The 15,082-nt window shown below is 45.2% G+C and overlaps 1 protein-coding gene across 1 annotated transcript; it reads left to right on the top strand.

Annotated features, from left to right (window-relative positions):
• Positions 1–1,966: 1,966 nt before the first annotated feature.
• Positions 1,967–5,887, top strand: CCR75_003153 (uncharacterized protein; the record flags this gene model as incomplete). Its single annotated transcript, XM_067961250.1, has 1 exon — positions 1,967–5,887. The coding sequence occupies one exon, from the start codon at positions 1,967–1,969 to the stop codon at positions 5,885–5,887; it is 3,921 nt and encodes a 1,306-aa protein (XP_067821782.1).
• Positions 5,888–15,082: the final 9,195 nt, after the last annotated feature.

Genomic DNA, 15,082 nt, shown 5'->3' on the forward strand with positions numbered 1-15,082 from the left:
AGTCGTGCAGAACAGGGCCGGTCGGATGTGGAAAACCAGATCGCCCATTTACCAGCCGTGCTCGAGTGCATGCTCACACATAAGTTGTGAGTCAACGCTTTTAAATGCATCTTCGGTGCAGAAGAGATTTTCTTTATAGGATGATCCATTGGGAAGTGCGGCCCTCGAGCAGATCCTGCTTCGGTAAAAGCCATAGGCATTGGCCGGTTCTCAAAGCTAAAAGTACTTACGTAAGTGGCTAGGCCAAGACAATTACTTGCACAAGTACAGCAAAAATTACGCTGATATGGCTCGGCTATCATTCAATCTTTTTAAATGGATATATAGGTGCTGGGCAAGCACCGAAAGTGATGTTCTTTAAGCAGTTAAGGTTAGTCTCATCCACGCTCCGATTTTAGCTCTGCCAAATCCTTATCGGCTTTAAGTGAAGTATATGACGCTCTGGTTTTGCCATCGATAGTGCTCTATTACAAACAGATGCTACGTGTGTTTGTTTATCAATTGGATGACTAACGATACAACTGACCAGGTATCGTGTATGTTGGGCATAAGCGTGAATGGCACGCTTGCCCTGCTTCAAATGCAGGAGCTCGGCTCGAGCCCTAAAATCGGCACGTGGCGGCTGGTCTTTAGGAACTCATACGACCCAAAGACTAACGGGTCGTGAAGCTTGAGCCCCAAAGCCCAAGATTTAGCACGTCCAGCTAAGTTGGACATGCCAATTTTAGCTTTCGTCGCATCATTACTGGTACCTTAAACTTAGAGATTTCGATCTTTAAGCTTTCGGGTCGACGTGGAGGCGTCGGCCTATTAGCAGCATTTACATGGTGCTGTCTCAGCAATTCCATTTGTTGAGCACCCTGTTCTCTCAACACCTCCGCGTGTTGAGAGCCTTGGTGGTGAGGCAAGGCTACTTACTCTCGAGCCGCGTCGTGTTCGTGTTGTATGGACTCGCTATGGCCGCATCCTGTTCATCTCTTCCCAGAGTGTACAGCATGGCTCCAACGGCTGGCCCGCCTACGACTCGTTCGCTCTCCATTCAAGGTCACTCAAATGAGTATACCCTTCACGCGTGATGTGATAACCTTCTTGGGTGGCTGGAAAGCTCCCTCCTTCTTCATCCAACATGTCCGTGTTAGATGGAACGTGCATAGGTCGTTGAACCGATTACGAAGTGCTACCAGGTGTAACGGGGCACCCTTCACTAGTACTGATCAGTACTAGTTAACCTTGCACTGATTACAGTGAAGGTGAGGTGCCTCGAAACTTTACGTACATAAGGGTACAGAGGAAGGTAGGTTTCTAAGTAGCTAAGGGGCTTTAGCTACCAAAGGTTATTCATAGAATTATAATTAGGGAAAATTAAAATTGTATTAATATATTTAATTTACTACGTAACGATTATCTATCTACTACTAAACTTATTATATCTATAACTAACTAAGTATGGCGCCTCCTTGCGCACCCACCTGTCGTATAACGATTGGCGGGGTTGATTTAGACTTAAATAAACCAATCGATAGAGCTAATATCTTATTGCATCAATATTACCCAATTTGGAGATAAATATTGGAACTATTTAAGTTAAATTAATAAAGATAATAATTTGGTACTTCTTTATTTATTTCCTCATAGGAATAATGTCTTTATTGCATCAATATTACCCTATTTGGAAATATTAGAACTATTTAAGTCAAAATTAATAAAGATAATAATTTTGTACTTCTTTTTTTATTTCCTCTCACGACAACATTAATTATATGAAACATGAACATGTTGAATTCTCAAAGACATAACCAAATTTCGAATACTTGTCATCTTTTAACTGCAAATTTTTATTTTAATTAGCTCCATAGTTACATAAAAGTGGCAGCGTCAATCCCCACCACTTCATCTCGCTCATCTTTTGCGCACCGACCACACATCAGTCCGGAGCGCGTGCCACAATAATAGTTTAAACTACAGAATGACAGACAGCAATACAATCGAGCCAACGCATTTGCAGATGGAGCAGCAGCCAGAAGAAGAGACTGTGGCAATCGAGGAGGTGGCACTCAGCATTTTGGTAGCTCCTCCCATTACCGAGGGCCAAGCTGTGCGCCTGGAGGGATTGAGTCCGTCCGATACAGTTTTGTCGCTGCGGCAGCTTATTGCTGAGTTTCCAATGCTCGCCTGCTATACGTGTTACCATCTAGAAGCCAAGAGCCTTACGAGCGATTCCTGGGAGCCACTGAATGACTTTGTGGAGCTCAGCGAGAACGAAAATGTGGTAGATGGCGTCACGTTGCGCATCGTTCTTGACAAGTACGACGCCCGAAACGCACGAGCACACGTGCGTCGTTTTCGTGACGTGCTTAGCAATCCACCGATTCCACAGGAAACCTTTGAACGCGAGGCTACGCCAGGGGTTTCTGACAAGACCGAAATGTCTTCTGACGGCAGTAAGATGAACGAGAAGAATTTAGACGAAATTTCAAAGCATCAACTTGAGCGTCTGCGAGAGATTCATTATAATCTGGAAAGCATCGAAATACCCGTTTTGCCTGAGCTCGTGGAATTCTATTCCATTCCGGGCGCCGTTGCCGTGACGAAGGAGAGGAGTGAGCAGATTGAGAAATCTAATAAGAATAATGAAATGAAATCAGGAAAGAAGAGTAAAAGGAATCAGCAAAAGGTCAAACAACAGCAGCATATTGAGACTAATGAACAGAAAAAAAAAGAGCAACAGCCGGAGGCCAAGCTTCCTGTTTGCATCAAAAGCATTACGTATTCAGGCTACAATCCGCCTCCAGGACCGCGCAAGCTTGTGGGAGACTTACTTTATCTCGAAGTTAATGTCAATGGCGACAATACTCTTTACCACATTACAGCGCACGTCGACGGCTTCTTTGTGAATAGCTCAACGATCACGCACTTCGACCCGCGCCCGAATGAAACGACTCCATCGCCCTCGCATTTGTTAGTAGATTTGCTAAGCAACGTATCCCCGACATTCCATGAGTCGTACGCCGCTCTTCTTACCAAAGCTGCGTCTTTGGCAAAGGAAGGACCATCCTCGATTGAATGGATGGTAGCTGCTGGATCTAATTTGGGTGGCAAGCTACCTTGGAACACACCTATTACAACAGCGATCAAGGAACATAAGTACGACCTTAATCGTGCTGAGGACGAACTTTGCAATACTTACGGCATGGATGAGCGTGGTGTGCTCCGTGATTGGAATGAGGAGATTCAGTGTTGCCGCGAGTTATCAAAGGAGACGCTGAAAGACGAGATTGTCCGTGCGCGTGTGATGTTTAAGATAGTGACAGAATTTGTGGAAGCTGCGACGCAGGGTGCAGTTGCTATTGTGGAGGGAAACATTCCTGCTATTAATCCTATGGACGACAAAAGTGCTCACGTTTATGTATTTAACAATATTTTCTTTTCGGTGGCAATTGATGGAAAGTCGATGAAGGATTTTGCTGGTGGTGAAGAGAATGCCTATTCATCTGCCAACCGCGATTTACAGGGTGTTAAAGCGTTCAATGATGTGGATGTGAAAGGCTTGCACACGCTAGCCACGACTGTCGTGGACTATCTTGGTGTTCGTGTCATTGCCCAAAGTCTTATTCCAGGAATACTAATGGGAGACGCTGCATCAAAACTCGTTTATGGCTCTGTAGATCATGGTAAGACGATTGCAGCCAACAGCACGATGCATAAACTTATACTTGAAGCAGGCAAAAAGTTGCACATCGCCGAACGTTGCATCCAACCCCTTGGCAAGAGTGAGCAAGACGTAAATTTTGAGTTGGAGCAGAAGTCTTTAGGTCTTTCTCCTGTGAGCGCTGGTGAGGCGGGCACGAGCGTCGTAAACATTTGCGGTGCAGTTGAGGCCAAAGGAATCCAGGGCTCAGACGGTCGTCTTTATGTTTTGGATCTTGTCCGCATCACTCCGAAGGACTGGACATTTTACAAAAAACGCGAAGGAGCTTTGGGGAGTGCCAATGAGAATGAAGATGTCGCAGCTAACGAGGACGGACTGTGCTTTAAGCGTAACGATGAGGGCTACATAGCTCTGCTTCGCCCGGAATTAGTCCAACTGTACTCGCTCTGGAAGCAAAATCAACTCCGTCGTTCTAACCTCAAGGCATGTAATTCGGCTCTAGAGAAAAAGGAGGCCGATGAGAAGTACGATCGGATGGCAAACGAAGCTGGAGAGAATAGTGGCTTTTCTAAGGAATCGATAGATGAAAATAAGCAGGATGGAGAGGCTAAATCGGAGATTGCTCCTGTTTTGCTGAATCCGAATGTCTTCATGGACTATGCAGCGTCCACCGATAAAGAACAGCTTGAGGCTGACGAGACAGCCGCGAAAGATGCGGCCGAGTATCTGCAGCGGATTGTCTTACCGGCATTTGTGGCTGATGTGCGTCGCGGAGCAATTGCTCCCGCTGATGGATGTGCCCTTACGCAACTGATGCACTCCTGCGGTATTAATATGCGTTATCTAGGACGCTTAGCTTCGCTTGCAAAGAAGTTAGAGGCTATCAGTGGTATTTCTAAGTATTTGCTTGAACTGTTGGAGGTAGAAATGATCTCGCGTGTCGCAAAGCACATTTTGGCTGATTTATTAAACTCAAACGACTCCATTCGTGCCGCTCCAGGCATGGTAATTGTAAAGCTGTTAAACAACATCCTTATATCAAGCTCAGCTGGTATGGACAAGACCGATTCAGAGAAGGCTTTAGGTGAAAATGCATTAATAACGGGCTTGATGGATGCAACTACGCTTTGGAAGCGAATTGACGATGAAATCAAGGCTCGATACGATTACAAATTGACTCTTTGGGGTCCTGGTCGCGATGGGTTCCATAAAGGGGAACACGGCTTTCCTGCTGGTCGCGCGAATAAGCCGGTAATGCTACGACGTCTATGCCTTCGTCTCGGTCTGCGTGTTGCGAGCCGTAACTATAACTTTTCATCATCGTCACCAATTCGGCTTGATGATATTACTGGAGTTGTACCTGTGGTAAAGTCCTCTTTACCTGCACACCCGTTCGCCCAAGCGAAGCAGCTCTTAGAGCGTGGTCGCATTGATTTGAGCCAGGGTGTTCTGTCAAGTGCCTACGAATTTCTCCAGGAGGCTTCGTCTCTACTCTATCAAGTTTGTGGTGCTGCCCACGAAGACGCAGCTCTTTGTAGTTCATCGCTCGCAACAGTACTCTACCACGCTGGCGATGTTGCGGGAGCGATCGCGCAGCAGCAGCGATCGCTGGCGCTGTACACGCAGCTTCAAGGCATAGATTATCACGATACTGCCTATGCGCACGCTAATCTGTCGTTGTTCTTGCATGCAAACGCCCAGACCGACTTGGCCGTGCCGCATATTCGTCGCGCTATCTACTTGTTGGAATTCTGTTGTGGGCATCATTTTCCCGAGATTAGCTCTCTTTACTTTAAAATGGGAATGATGTGCCAGGATGTAGGCCAAATTACGCTGGCATTGATGTGCCATCGCGAGTCCCTTCGCCGCGGCGAGTTTGACCGCAATCAGGCGGCTAACGTGTTGCACCAAATGGCTCTCGCGTGCAGCATAGCTGGCGGCTTTCGCGAAGCTCTAGCTTACGAAAAGAAGGTGTACTCGCTCATCAAAGAGGCATTCGGAAGCGAGGATTCGAGAGTAATTGAGTCGGCCAAATTCATGGCAAAATTTACTGAGAAAGCCGTAGAAGGTGCAAAAGGCCGCCGAGAGGTCGACGCAGCTGAAGCAGCTGAGGCAATTGCCAATGAATTGCTAGGTGAGCTTGAGCTTAAGACGAAGGCGGGCCAAAGTTCTGCCGGATCGCCTACCACAGCTAAAAAGAAAAATCGCAAGTCCAAAAGCGGTGGCAGGAAGCACTAAATCCCTGCTTCCAAAAGCAGCAGGAAGAACAGTTAGAAGGTTTGTCAGAAGGGAAAAAGATTATAGATAGTTGACCAATTATCCGCACACTTAGCTGCCAATTGTGCTGTACTGTACAGGCACCTCAACCGGGTGTTACAATTTCGTAGTACAAAATTTTTTAAGTGGCAAAGTACTGATCTGCCAATATATTGATGACTAGATGCCAGTTACGCCGGTTCTGGTGAAGGGTCCGATGATCGTACGAGGCTTGTCTACTTCAGAAATTTTTCTTCGGCCGACACATTATATTGTGCGGACACAGCAGGAGTTGGGTTCCATTTACAATTTTGTCCGGTCACTGTTCAAAATTCTTGCTCTTTGATCGCAAATGTAACGGGGTGTTGGTTACATGAATAATATTTCCTATAACAATAATCAATGAGGAATAATAAATGTTATTTCCAATAAGAAAAAAATAATAAAAGAAACATTTGTTATTATTTAGTATTTTTTACTTAATATTTCCATTATTATCGTATTTGGTAACAAGACATTAGTTCTGTAGATTCGCCAATCGTTACAAGACACGATTGTGCGGTGCGCAAGGAGGCGCCATACTTAGTTAGCTATTAATATTATAAGTTTAGTAGTAGATAGAAGATCGTTACGTAGGAAACTAAATATAAATACAATTTTACTTTTCCCTAATTCTGAGCTGAGTGCTTCAACCCCGTGCCTTGTTACAACCTCTGCATGCTCCGGCAGAGTGTTGGCAGTCCGTATCTATGGACTTCGACTTCGGATTTTCCGGAGGGATCACAAGAATAACAATATTCTCGTGTTTGTTGGCCGTCTCAGCAACATCATGCTCCAGTTTCGGAGTCAATCATAGCCAAATGCTGTGCTTGTGTCTTTGTTGACACGATATTTCGACTCCATAGGTTATCCCGTGAACTGGTCTTAAATGCCGTTACTCTTGTGTTTGTTGGCCGTCTCAGCAAGATGGTAATCTTGCTCCAGTCCTGGAGTCAATCATAGCCCAAGGCTGTGCTCGTGGCTTTGTTGACACGATATTTCGACTCCATAGGTTACCCTGTAAACTGGTCTCAGATCGAGACCCTCAGTTCACGGCGGAGTTTGGCAATCTGTGTATCAACATCTGACCATCCTGAAACAGATGGTCATACAGAACGTGCGAATCGTATCCTCAAAGAGATAGTTCCCGATTACGTCCACTCTTTTGCGAGTTGGAGCGAGTTCTTACCGATGGCAGAATTTGCCATCAACAATTCAGTGTATGTTTTCTCTAAAGCAACAGGCCTACGCTATCCACATATACCCACCTTTTTTTGAGAGTGACGATTATTCAAGGGAAGAAGAGACACTCGAGCAAAGAACCTTGTAGCTCTTACCTCATCGCGCATTGGCACTAAGGTCAATGCGAAGGACACCAATGTTGATTTAATTAACATTGACGTGGGCAAACTCAGTAATAACAATAATGCAATTACTGACTTTTATAACGATGCTGAAAGACTCAGCATCGAAAGCAATATTATTAATGAAATTGATAATACTCTCGATGATGAAGAGATTGATATCTCCGCAGTGCGAGCCAGTCGCACTGAATACAAAAATAAAACCAAGTCAGCAGCTGCTTTCCTGTTGGCTAGAGAAGCAGTGGTCCGTTTCGTAAGGGATTCCATCGCTGATGCGGTGGACGGAACTATGACAAAAATGGAAGGGCAAACATACTATCATATAATGTTCCTGACCTGGTCCTACTGTCTACGGTAAACCTACCAAAACATGTAGTGACGAATGTAGGCTGTAGTAAATTACTACTCAGGTATATCGGCCGGTTTCGTGTACTACATTGCCAAGGCAATACGTAAACGATCGAGCTGCCTCATAGTATGCGTACGCATCCTACGTTTTATGTTGGACGTCTCCGCCCGTTCCATCAGTCCGAGGCTTCTTCCGATTCCGGATTACACCGGAACGGTCTAGGGCATCCGCCAAAGCCTGATGGCTCCGAGCCAAAGCCTTATGGTCTCGAAGCAGAGTATGGTTCTCATGAACCAGACGATCCACTCTTTTTTCCAAGGAAGAGATCTTATGACGAGCTCTCACCAGCTCGTTTTGAAGGGACTGGTGTAACCTTTCATTCGCCAATTGATCATTCGCAATCTGCGCATAACTTCTAAGCTAATCACGAGAAACATTATCAACCATCACCGCTAACTCGCGGGGACGGGATCGCTCGTAAACAATGTCCTCCCTCAAATAATAAAGGGTGTGATCCAAATCACGATGTTGATTCGGGTTCGTCAAACAAGGCAATTTCGATTTTTTCTCCCCCTTCACATCCATTAACCTAATTGAGTGGTGAGAAGCGTTTTCTTGTTGAAAGCTTCTCGAAACACCGTGAGGTAAAGGAGGTCCGACGATTTATCTCGCTCGCTGGCGAGGGTTCCCACCCTTTCATGATAGTTGGGAACCTCGTTCCCAACCGATGTTGGACGTTCCGGGTCTAGTCTTGCAGTACGACGATGCCCATCCTTCTCGACAGAAGGTCCATCGGCGAACGAGCGTTTCCCGCGCTCGTGAAAGGATTGGAGCTTTTCAATTTTTTGACGCATCTCGTAAGGGATGATATGAGAATATGCTTTCTTAGGGGCATGACCTGCACCCTTCATAGAGCATGGGCATGAGCCCCACCCCCACAGAGGCAAGGAAATCTTGCCTCTCTATGCAAACGGTGTCACTTTTAGCGTGCATCGACTACGTTCCGTTTCTCGAACCGCTCACGGAAAGTATTTATGGGAGCATTTGTACAGAAAGTGCAAAGCACAGGCCGCAATGTCAGGCTTAACTTGTCAAGCCTGGCATTGCGGCCTGTGCTTTGCACTTTCTGTACAAATGCTCTCATAGCTTGGAACAAGGAGTTTCATTCTTTGCCTGCTTAGAAGAGTACTAGCGATGCCGGAAAAAGGCATCGAAGAATTCCGTCTCATCCTCACCAGGCTTGTGGAGCCTGGATGAGTCGAATAGCGGAATATGATTTCGATCGGTTGTCATACCAGACCAACGAGTAAGGTTTCTCTTAGAGGGCACCAAAGGCCTCTTTTCAGGAGCGATCCGCAGCGTATTCCGCTCCTTCTCTCGTTGGCTCATGTTACGATTAACGTTAGCTTGGCCCTTTGAGCGATCCGTACAATCACTTCATTTCTGGTGATGCAAACTAGCACCACCAGCAGCGCTCTTCCCTTCACGACCATTTAGTTCCAGTGAGGCACACTAACGTCACCAGAGTGATCATCGCCCCCGGAGTCGTCATCAGATAACTTCCCACCAAAGATCTCGATGAGTCGAACAACCTCGTCATCACATATCTGGTTGTCACGTTAACCCAAAAGTTTAACGGACTCGGCCCCGGGTGGGCGATGCCGGTGACTTGGACCAGTCACCTACACTTGGTGTAGCAGGTGACTTGTCACTGTCTTCTGTAATGTCATCATCAGATGACACATTCCACTCACCTCCAATGGGAGTATGAGGCGACGTATTCCTCACAGTAGACGCTAATGCGTCTACTGAAACATTTGCATTATCAACAGCAGCACTGATCCGTGCAGCTGCCAGCTTTGCGGCCTCACGGGCCACGCGCACAGACTTATTTGTCGCCATGGTCGCTTTAGTCTAAATCAATAATGCAAATAAAATCGGAATTTTAATCAAAACTAATAATGCAAAATTACAGAGAAAAACAAGATGGTATTTCCTGTCGCCCTACTTCAGTCACTATAGTGACTGTTGGTTAAGAGGGTGATGTAACGGGGAGTCCCGTTACATAAGTTTTTTTTTGTAAGAGGAATAATAGATATTATTTTATTAGAGGAAGTAAATAAAGAAGCACAAAATTATTATCGTTATTAATTTTGGCTTAAATAGTTCCAATATAACCAAATTTGGTAAAATTGATGCAATAAGACTTTAGCTGTAAGAGGAATAATAGATATTATTTTATTAGAGGAAGTAAATAAAGAAGCACAAAATTATTATTGTTATTAATTTTGGCTTAAATAATTCCAATATTACCAAATTTGGTAAAATTGATGCTATAGGACTTAAGCACTATTGATATAAGTCTAAATCAACCCCGCTAATCGTTATAAGACACGATTGTGCGGTGGCAAGGAGGCGCCATGCTTAGTTAGCTATTAATATAATAAGTCTAGTAGATAGAAGATCGTTACGTACTGGAAACTGAATATATCAATACATTTTTACTTTTTCTCTATTCTAAAGCCTTAGTCAAGACTTTAAGCTAAAGAACCTTAGCTTTATAAAATACCTTTCTCTCTACCTTTGTGTAAGTGAACTTTCGAGGCACCTCACCTACACTGTAATCAGTGTAAGGTTAACTAGTACTGATCAGTACTAGTGAAAGGTGCCCCGTTACAGTGAAGTAATCGGGGCACTCCACCTTCACTGTAATTAGTATAGGTTACCTAGTAATTTTGCCAGGATTAGCAAAAGGTGCTTCGATGTAACGGGGGTATGACTTACATTGTTGATTGGTTGCTTTTAGTCTTAAACAACCCCGCCAATCGTTACAAGACAAGTTTGGGCGGTGCGGAAGGACGCGCTATTTACGTATTATTATTACATTAATATAGTCTTACATTTTCTCTATACTAATGCTTTATATCGACCTAGAGTAGCTTAGACTTCTTAGCTACTTATAACCTTCCTTTGAACGTCAGCTTACGTGAAGTAATCGAGGCACCTCACCTTCACTGTTATCAGTGTAGATTGGATAGTACTGTTATCAGTCCTAAAGAAAGGCGCCCCGTTACAGTACCCATATACATGCTGTTTCAAGGGTGCAGGCCACGCCCCTAAAGAACATACTCCTTAAAGGCCCTCATTGGAGGACGCTCATCTCCTGTCTGATGCGAAGGGATTCAGAACCTCCGATCCTTTTCCGAGCGCGGGAAGCGCATGGGTCCTATGGAAAAGGATGGGTCTCGTCGTACTGTCGAACGAGACCCAGAACGTCTATCATTAGTTTAAAACGAGGTTCCCAGCTATCATGCGAGGGTGGATACCCTCGCCAACTAACGAAATAATTCGTGCGAACCCCCTTCACCTTGCAGTGGTTCAAGAAGCGTTCAACTGGGAAACGCTTCTCACCACTCAACTCGTCAAAAGATGCGGAGGAGGAAGAAAAATCGGGTTCGACTCATTTGCCGAACGCGAGTCATCATCGTGACTTGGATCACGTCCTCCGGTATTTACGGAGGACGTTGATCGCGAACGATCCCGTCGTCGCTAACTCGCGACGACGGTCGACGGTGTTTCTCGTTAACACCTGCAAAATCGTCCACAAGTTGCGGTTGATCAACTGGTGAACGAATTAAATTATCATACGAGCTAGTGGCAACTCGTCAAAAGATTTCATCCTTGGAGGATGTAGAGGAACGTCTGGTTCGTGAGAACCAGACTCTGCTTCATGAGAACCAGACTCTGCTTCGAGACCATAAGGCTTTGGCTCGGAGCGATCAGGTTTGGCGGACGCCCTAGACCGTTCCGGTGTAATCCGGAATCGGAAGAAGCCTCGGACTGATGGAACGGGCGGAGACGTCCAACATAAAACGTAGGATGCGTACGCATACTATGAGGCAGCTCGATCGTGTACATATTGCCTTGGCAATGTAGTACACGAAACGGCCCGATTGACCTGAGCGGTGATTTACTACTGCCTACATTCGTCACTACATGTTTTGGTAGGTTTACCGTAGACAGTAGGACTAGGTCAGGAACATTATATGAGAGTATGTTTGCCCTTCCATTTTTGTCATAGTTCCGTCCACCGCATCAGCGATGGAATCCCTTACGAAACGGACCACTGTTTCTCTAGCCAACAGGAAAGCAGCTGCTGACTTGGTTTTATTTTTGTATTCAGTGCGACTGGCTCGCACTGCGGAGATATCAATCTCTTCATCATCGAGAGTATTATCAATTTCATTAATAATATTGCTTTCGATGCTGAGTCTTTCAGCATCGTTATAAAAGTCAGTAATTGCATTATTGTTATTACTGAGTTTGCCCACGTCAATGTTAATTAAATCAACATTGGTGTCCTTCGCATTGACCTTAGTGCCAATGCGCGATGAGGTAAGAGCTACAAGGTTCTTTGCTCGAGTGTCTCTTCTTCCCTTGAATAATCGTCACTCTCAAAAAAGGTGGGTATATGTGGATAGCGTAGGCCTGTTGCTTTAGAGAAAACATACACTGAATTGTTGATGGCAAATTCTGCCATCGGTAAGAACTCGCTCCAACTCGCAAAAGAGTGGACGTAATCGGGAACTATCTCTTTGAGGATACGATTCGCACGTTCTGTATGACCATCTGTTTCAGGATGGTCAGATGTTGATACACAGATTGCCAAACTCCGCCGTGAACTGAGGGTCTCGATCTGAGACCAGTTTACAGGGTAACCTATGGAGTCGAAATATCGTGTCAACAAAGCCACGAGCACAGCCTTGGGCTATGATTGACTCCAGGACTGGAGCAAGATTACCATCTTGCTGAGACGGCCAACAAACACAAGAGTAACGGCATTTAAGACCAGTTCACGGGATAACCTATGGAGTCGAAATATCGTGTCAACAAAGACACAAGCACAGCCTTTGGCTATGATTGACTCCGAAACTGGAGCATGATGTTGCTGAGACGGCCAACAAACACGAGAATATTGTTATTCTTGTGATCCCTCCGGAAAATCCGAAGTCGAAGTCCATAGATACGGACTGCCAACACTCTGCCGGAGCATGCAGAGGTTGTAACAAGGCACGGGGTTGAAGCACTCAGCTCAGAATTAGGGAAAAGTAAAATTGTATTTATATTTAGTTTCCTACGTAACGATCTTCTATCTACTACTAAACTTATAATATTAATAGCTAACTAAGTATGGCGCCTCCTTGCGCACCGCACAATCGTGTCTTGTAACGATTGGCGAATCTACAGAACTAATGTCTTGTTACCAAATACGATAATAATGGAAATATTAAGTAAAAAATACTAAATAATAACAAATGTTTCTTTTATTATTTTTTTCTTATTGGAAATAACATTTATTATTCCTCATTGATTATTGTTATAGGAAATATTATTTATGTAACCGACACCCCGTTACATTTGCGATCAAAGAGCAAGAATTTTGAACAGTGACCGGACAAAATTGTAAATGGAACCCAACTCCTGCTGTGTCCGCACAATATAATGTGTCGGCCGAAGAAAAAATTCTGAAGTAGACAAGCCTCGTACGATCATCGGACCCTTCACCAGAACCGGCGTAACTGGCATCTAGTCATCAATATATTGGCAGATCAGTACTTTGCCACTTAAAAAATTGTGTACTACGAAATTGTAACACCCGGTTGGGTGCCTGTACAGTACAGCACAATTGGCAGCTAAGTGTGCGGATAATTGGTCAACTATCTATAATCTTTTTCCCTTCTGACAAACCTTCTAACTGTTCCTCCTGCTGCTTTTGGAAGCAGGGATTTAGTGCTTCCTGCCACCGCTTTTGGACTTGCGATTTTTCGTTTTAGCTGTGGTAGGCGATCCGGCAGAACTTTGGCCCGCCTTCGTCTTAAGCTCAAGCTCACCTAGCCGTTACACCTGGTAGCACTTTGTAGTCCGTCCAAGGACCACATTTCTTTCATCTAATATGGACATGTTTGATGATAGTGGGAATACGCATCACGTTTCGAGTGATAGCTACTCCTTTCTAAGTGACATAGAAAGGAGTGCGGTCGAACAAATGAGTTCGACCGTAGGGAACGATGCTATCTTGGCCATGCTGTCCGGTTTGGACAGAGATGCCCTCCATTCAGCCATCGCCAAGTTCATACAACATAAACTTGACGAGGTGAAGTTCATGTTGTATGAACTTGGCGATGGCAGCCTTGCTGAATCAGCAAGGCTCTCGACAGGCAGAACTGTTGAGTTTTCAACAGGTACAGACCCCTGTACCTGGGATGACGCATACACGTCGTCCCCGAAACCTTAACGATTGACATCTCTTAGTATAGGGGAGTCAAAGAAGACTCTCTCTTGAGATGGTTTGTCGAGTTGGACGATGCCATAAGGGCACGTCACATCGTCGACGAGCAAATGCAAGTCGCATTCGCTCAATCAAATTTGGCAAGTCGTGCCAAAACTTGGGCATTGGGCCTTAAGTTGCGCGACCCATATGTCTTTGGGTCGCTAGAGGTTTTTAAAGCCCGGCTCATCAGACGTTTGAACCGTCTAGGGCTGAGTTTAGAGCTCGATCAGAGCTTCTGAAACTCAAGCAAGGCAAGCGTGATGTTCGCGCTTATGCCCAACACATACGACTCTTAGCGAGTTGTATCACGAACAATCCAGTTCATGAACACACGTTGATTACGGTATTCATGCAAGGTCTTACGGATGGTCCCGTAAAGACCCACCTGTTCCGCTTGGAACTGGATACGCTTGAAGAAGCAATATCCGTTGCGGAACAGGAGGACTTTAGCTTGAGACAGGCTCAAGCTAGTTCGTCATCATATCGTCTACCAAGACGAAACGAGCTGGTTGGTCCAGAACCCATGGACCTTTGTTACGTCGAAAGCGAGAGACCTCGTTTTTTTAGCAATAAGCGATCGCAAAAATGCCATCGCTGCAAAAAATTAGGACACTACGCTCATGAGTGTAGTGCCCCACGCCCCGCACCGAGAAGTGCTCAACGTAATTATGGACCGAATGCCAAAAAGGGCAACGGCGGCAGGTCCGATTTTGTTGCGAGTTCGCAACAGCGAGGCGGACCGCTAAAAACGGTCGGGGTCAGTAGGGGCGCAACGCCCTACTGATCCAGCAACCTCAAGAGAATTTGCAAATCTCTTGACTAAAGTTGCTCCAGACACACAATCATTATGTGTCTCTGCACCTGATGATGAGGTATCCCTCATCACCTTGAAATTAAAAGTGACAAATGATTTGTCACTTAGCGCCCTAATGGACTGCGGAGTGTCGAATAACTTCATTCGTCGCCAGTCACTAGAGGGTCGTAGGATCAATATGTTGAGCGCGACATCCCTCCAACGAGGATGACGGTGCGTCTAGCGACAGGCGCATCGATAACAGTAATGAAACGCGTAGTGAAATTTCACTACACGTTAA

This window comes from Bremia lactucae (assembly GCF_004359215.1).
Source record: "Bremia lactucae strain SF5 chromosome Unknown BlacSF5_NotPlaced_19_SHOA01000004.1_2068294bp, whole genome shotgun sequence".
In the NCBI taxonomy this organism is placed as follows: Eukaryota; Oomycota; class Peronosporomycetes; order Peronosporales; family Peronosporaceae; genus Bremia; species Bremia lactucae.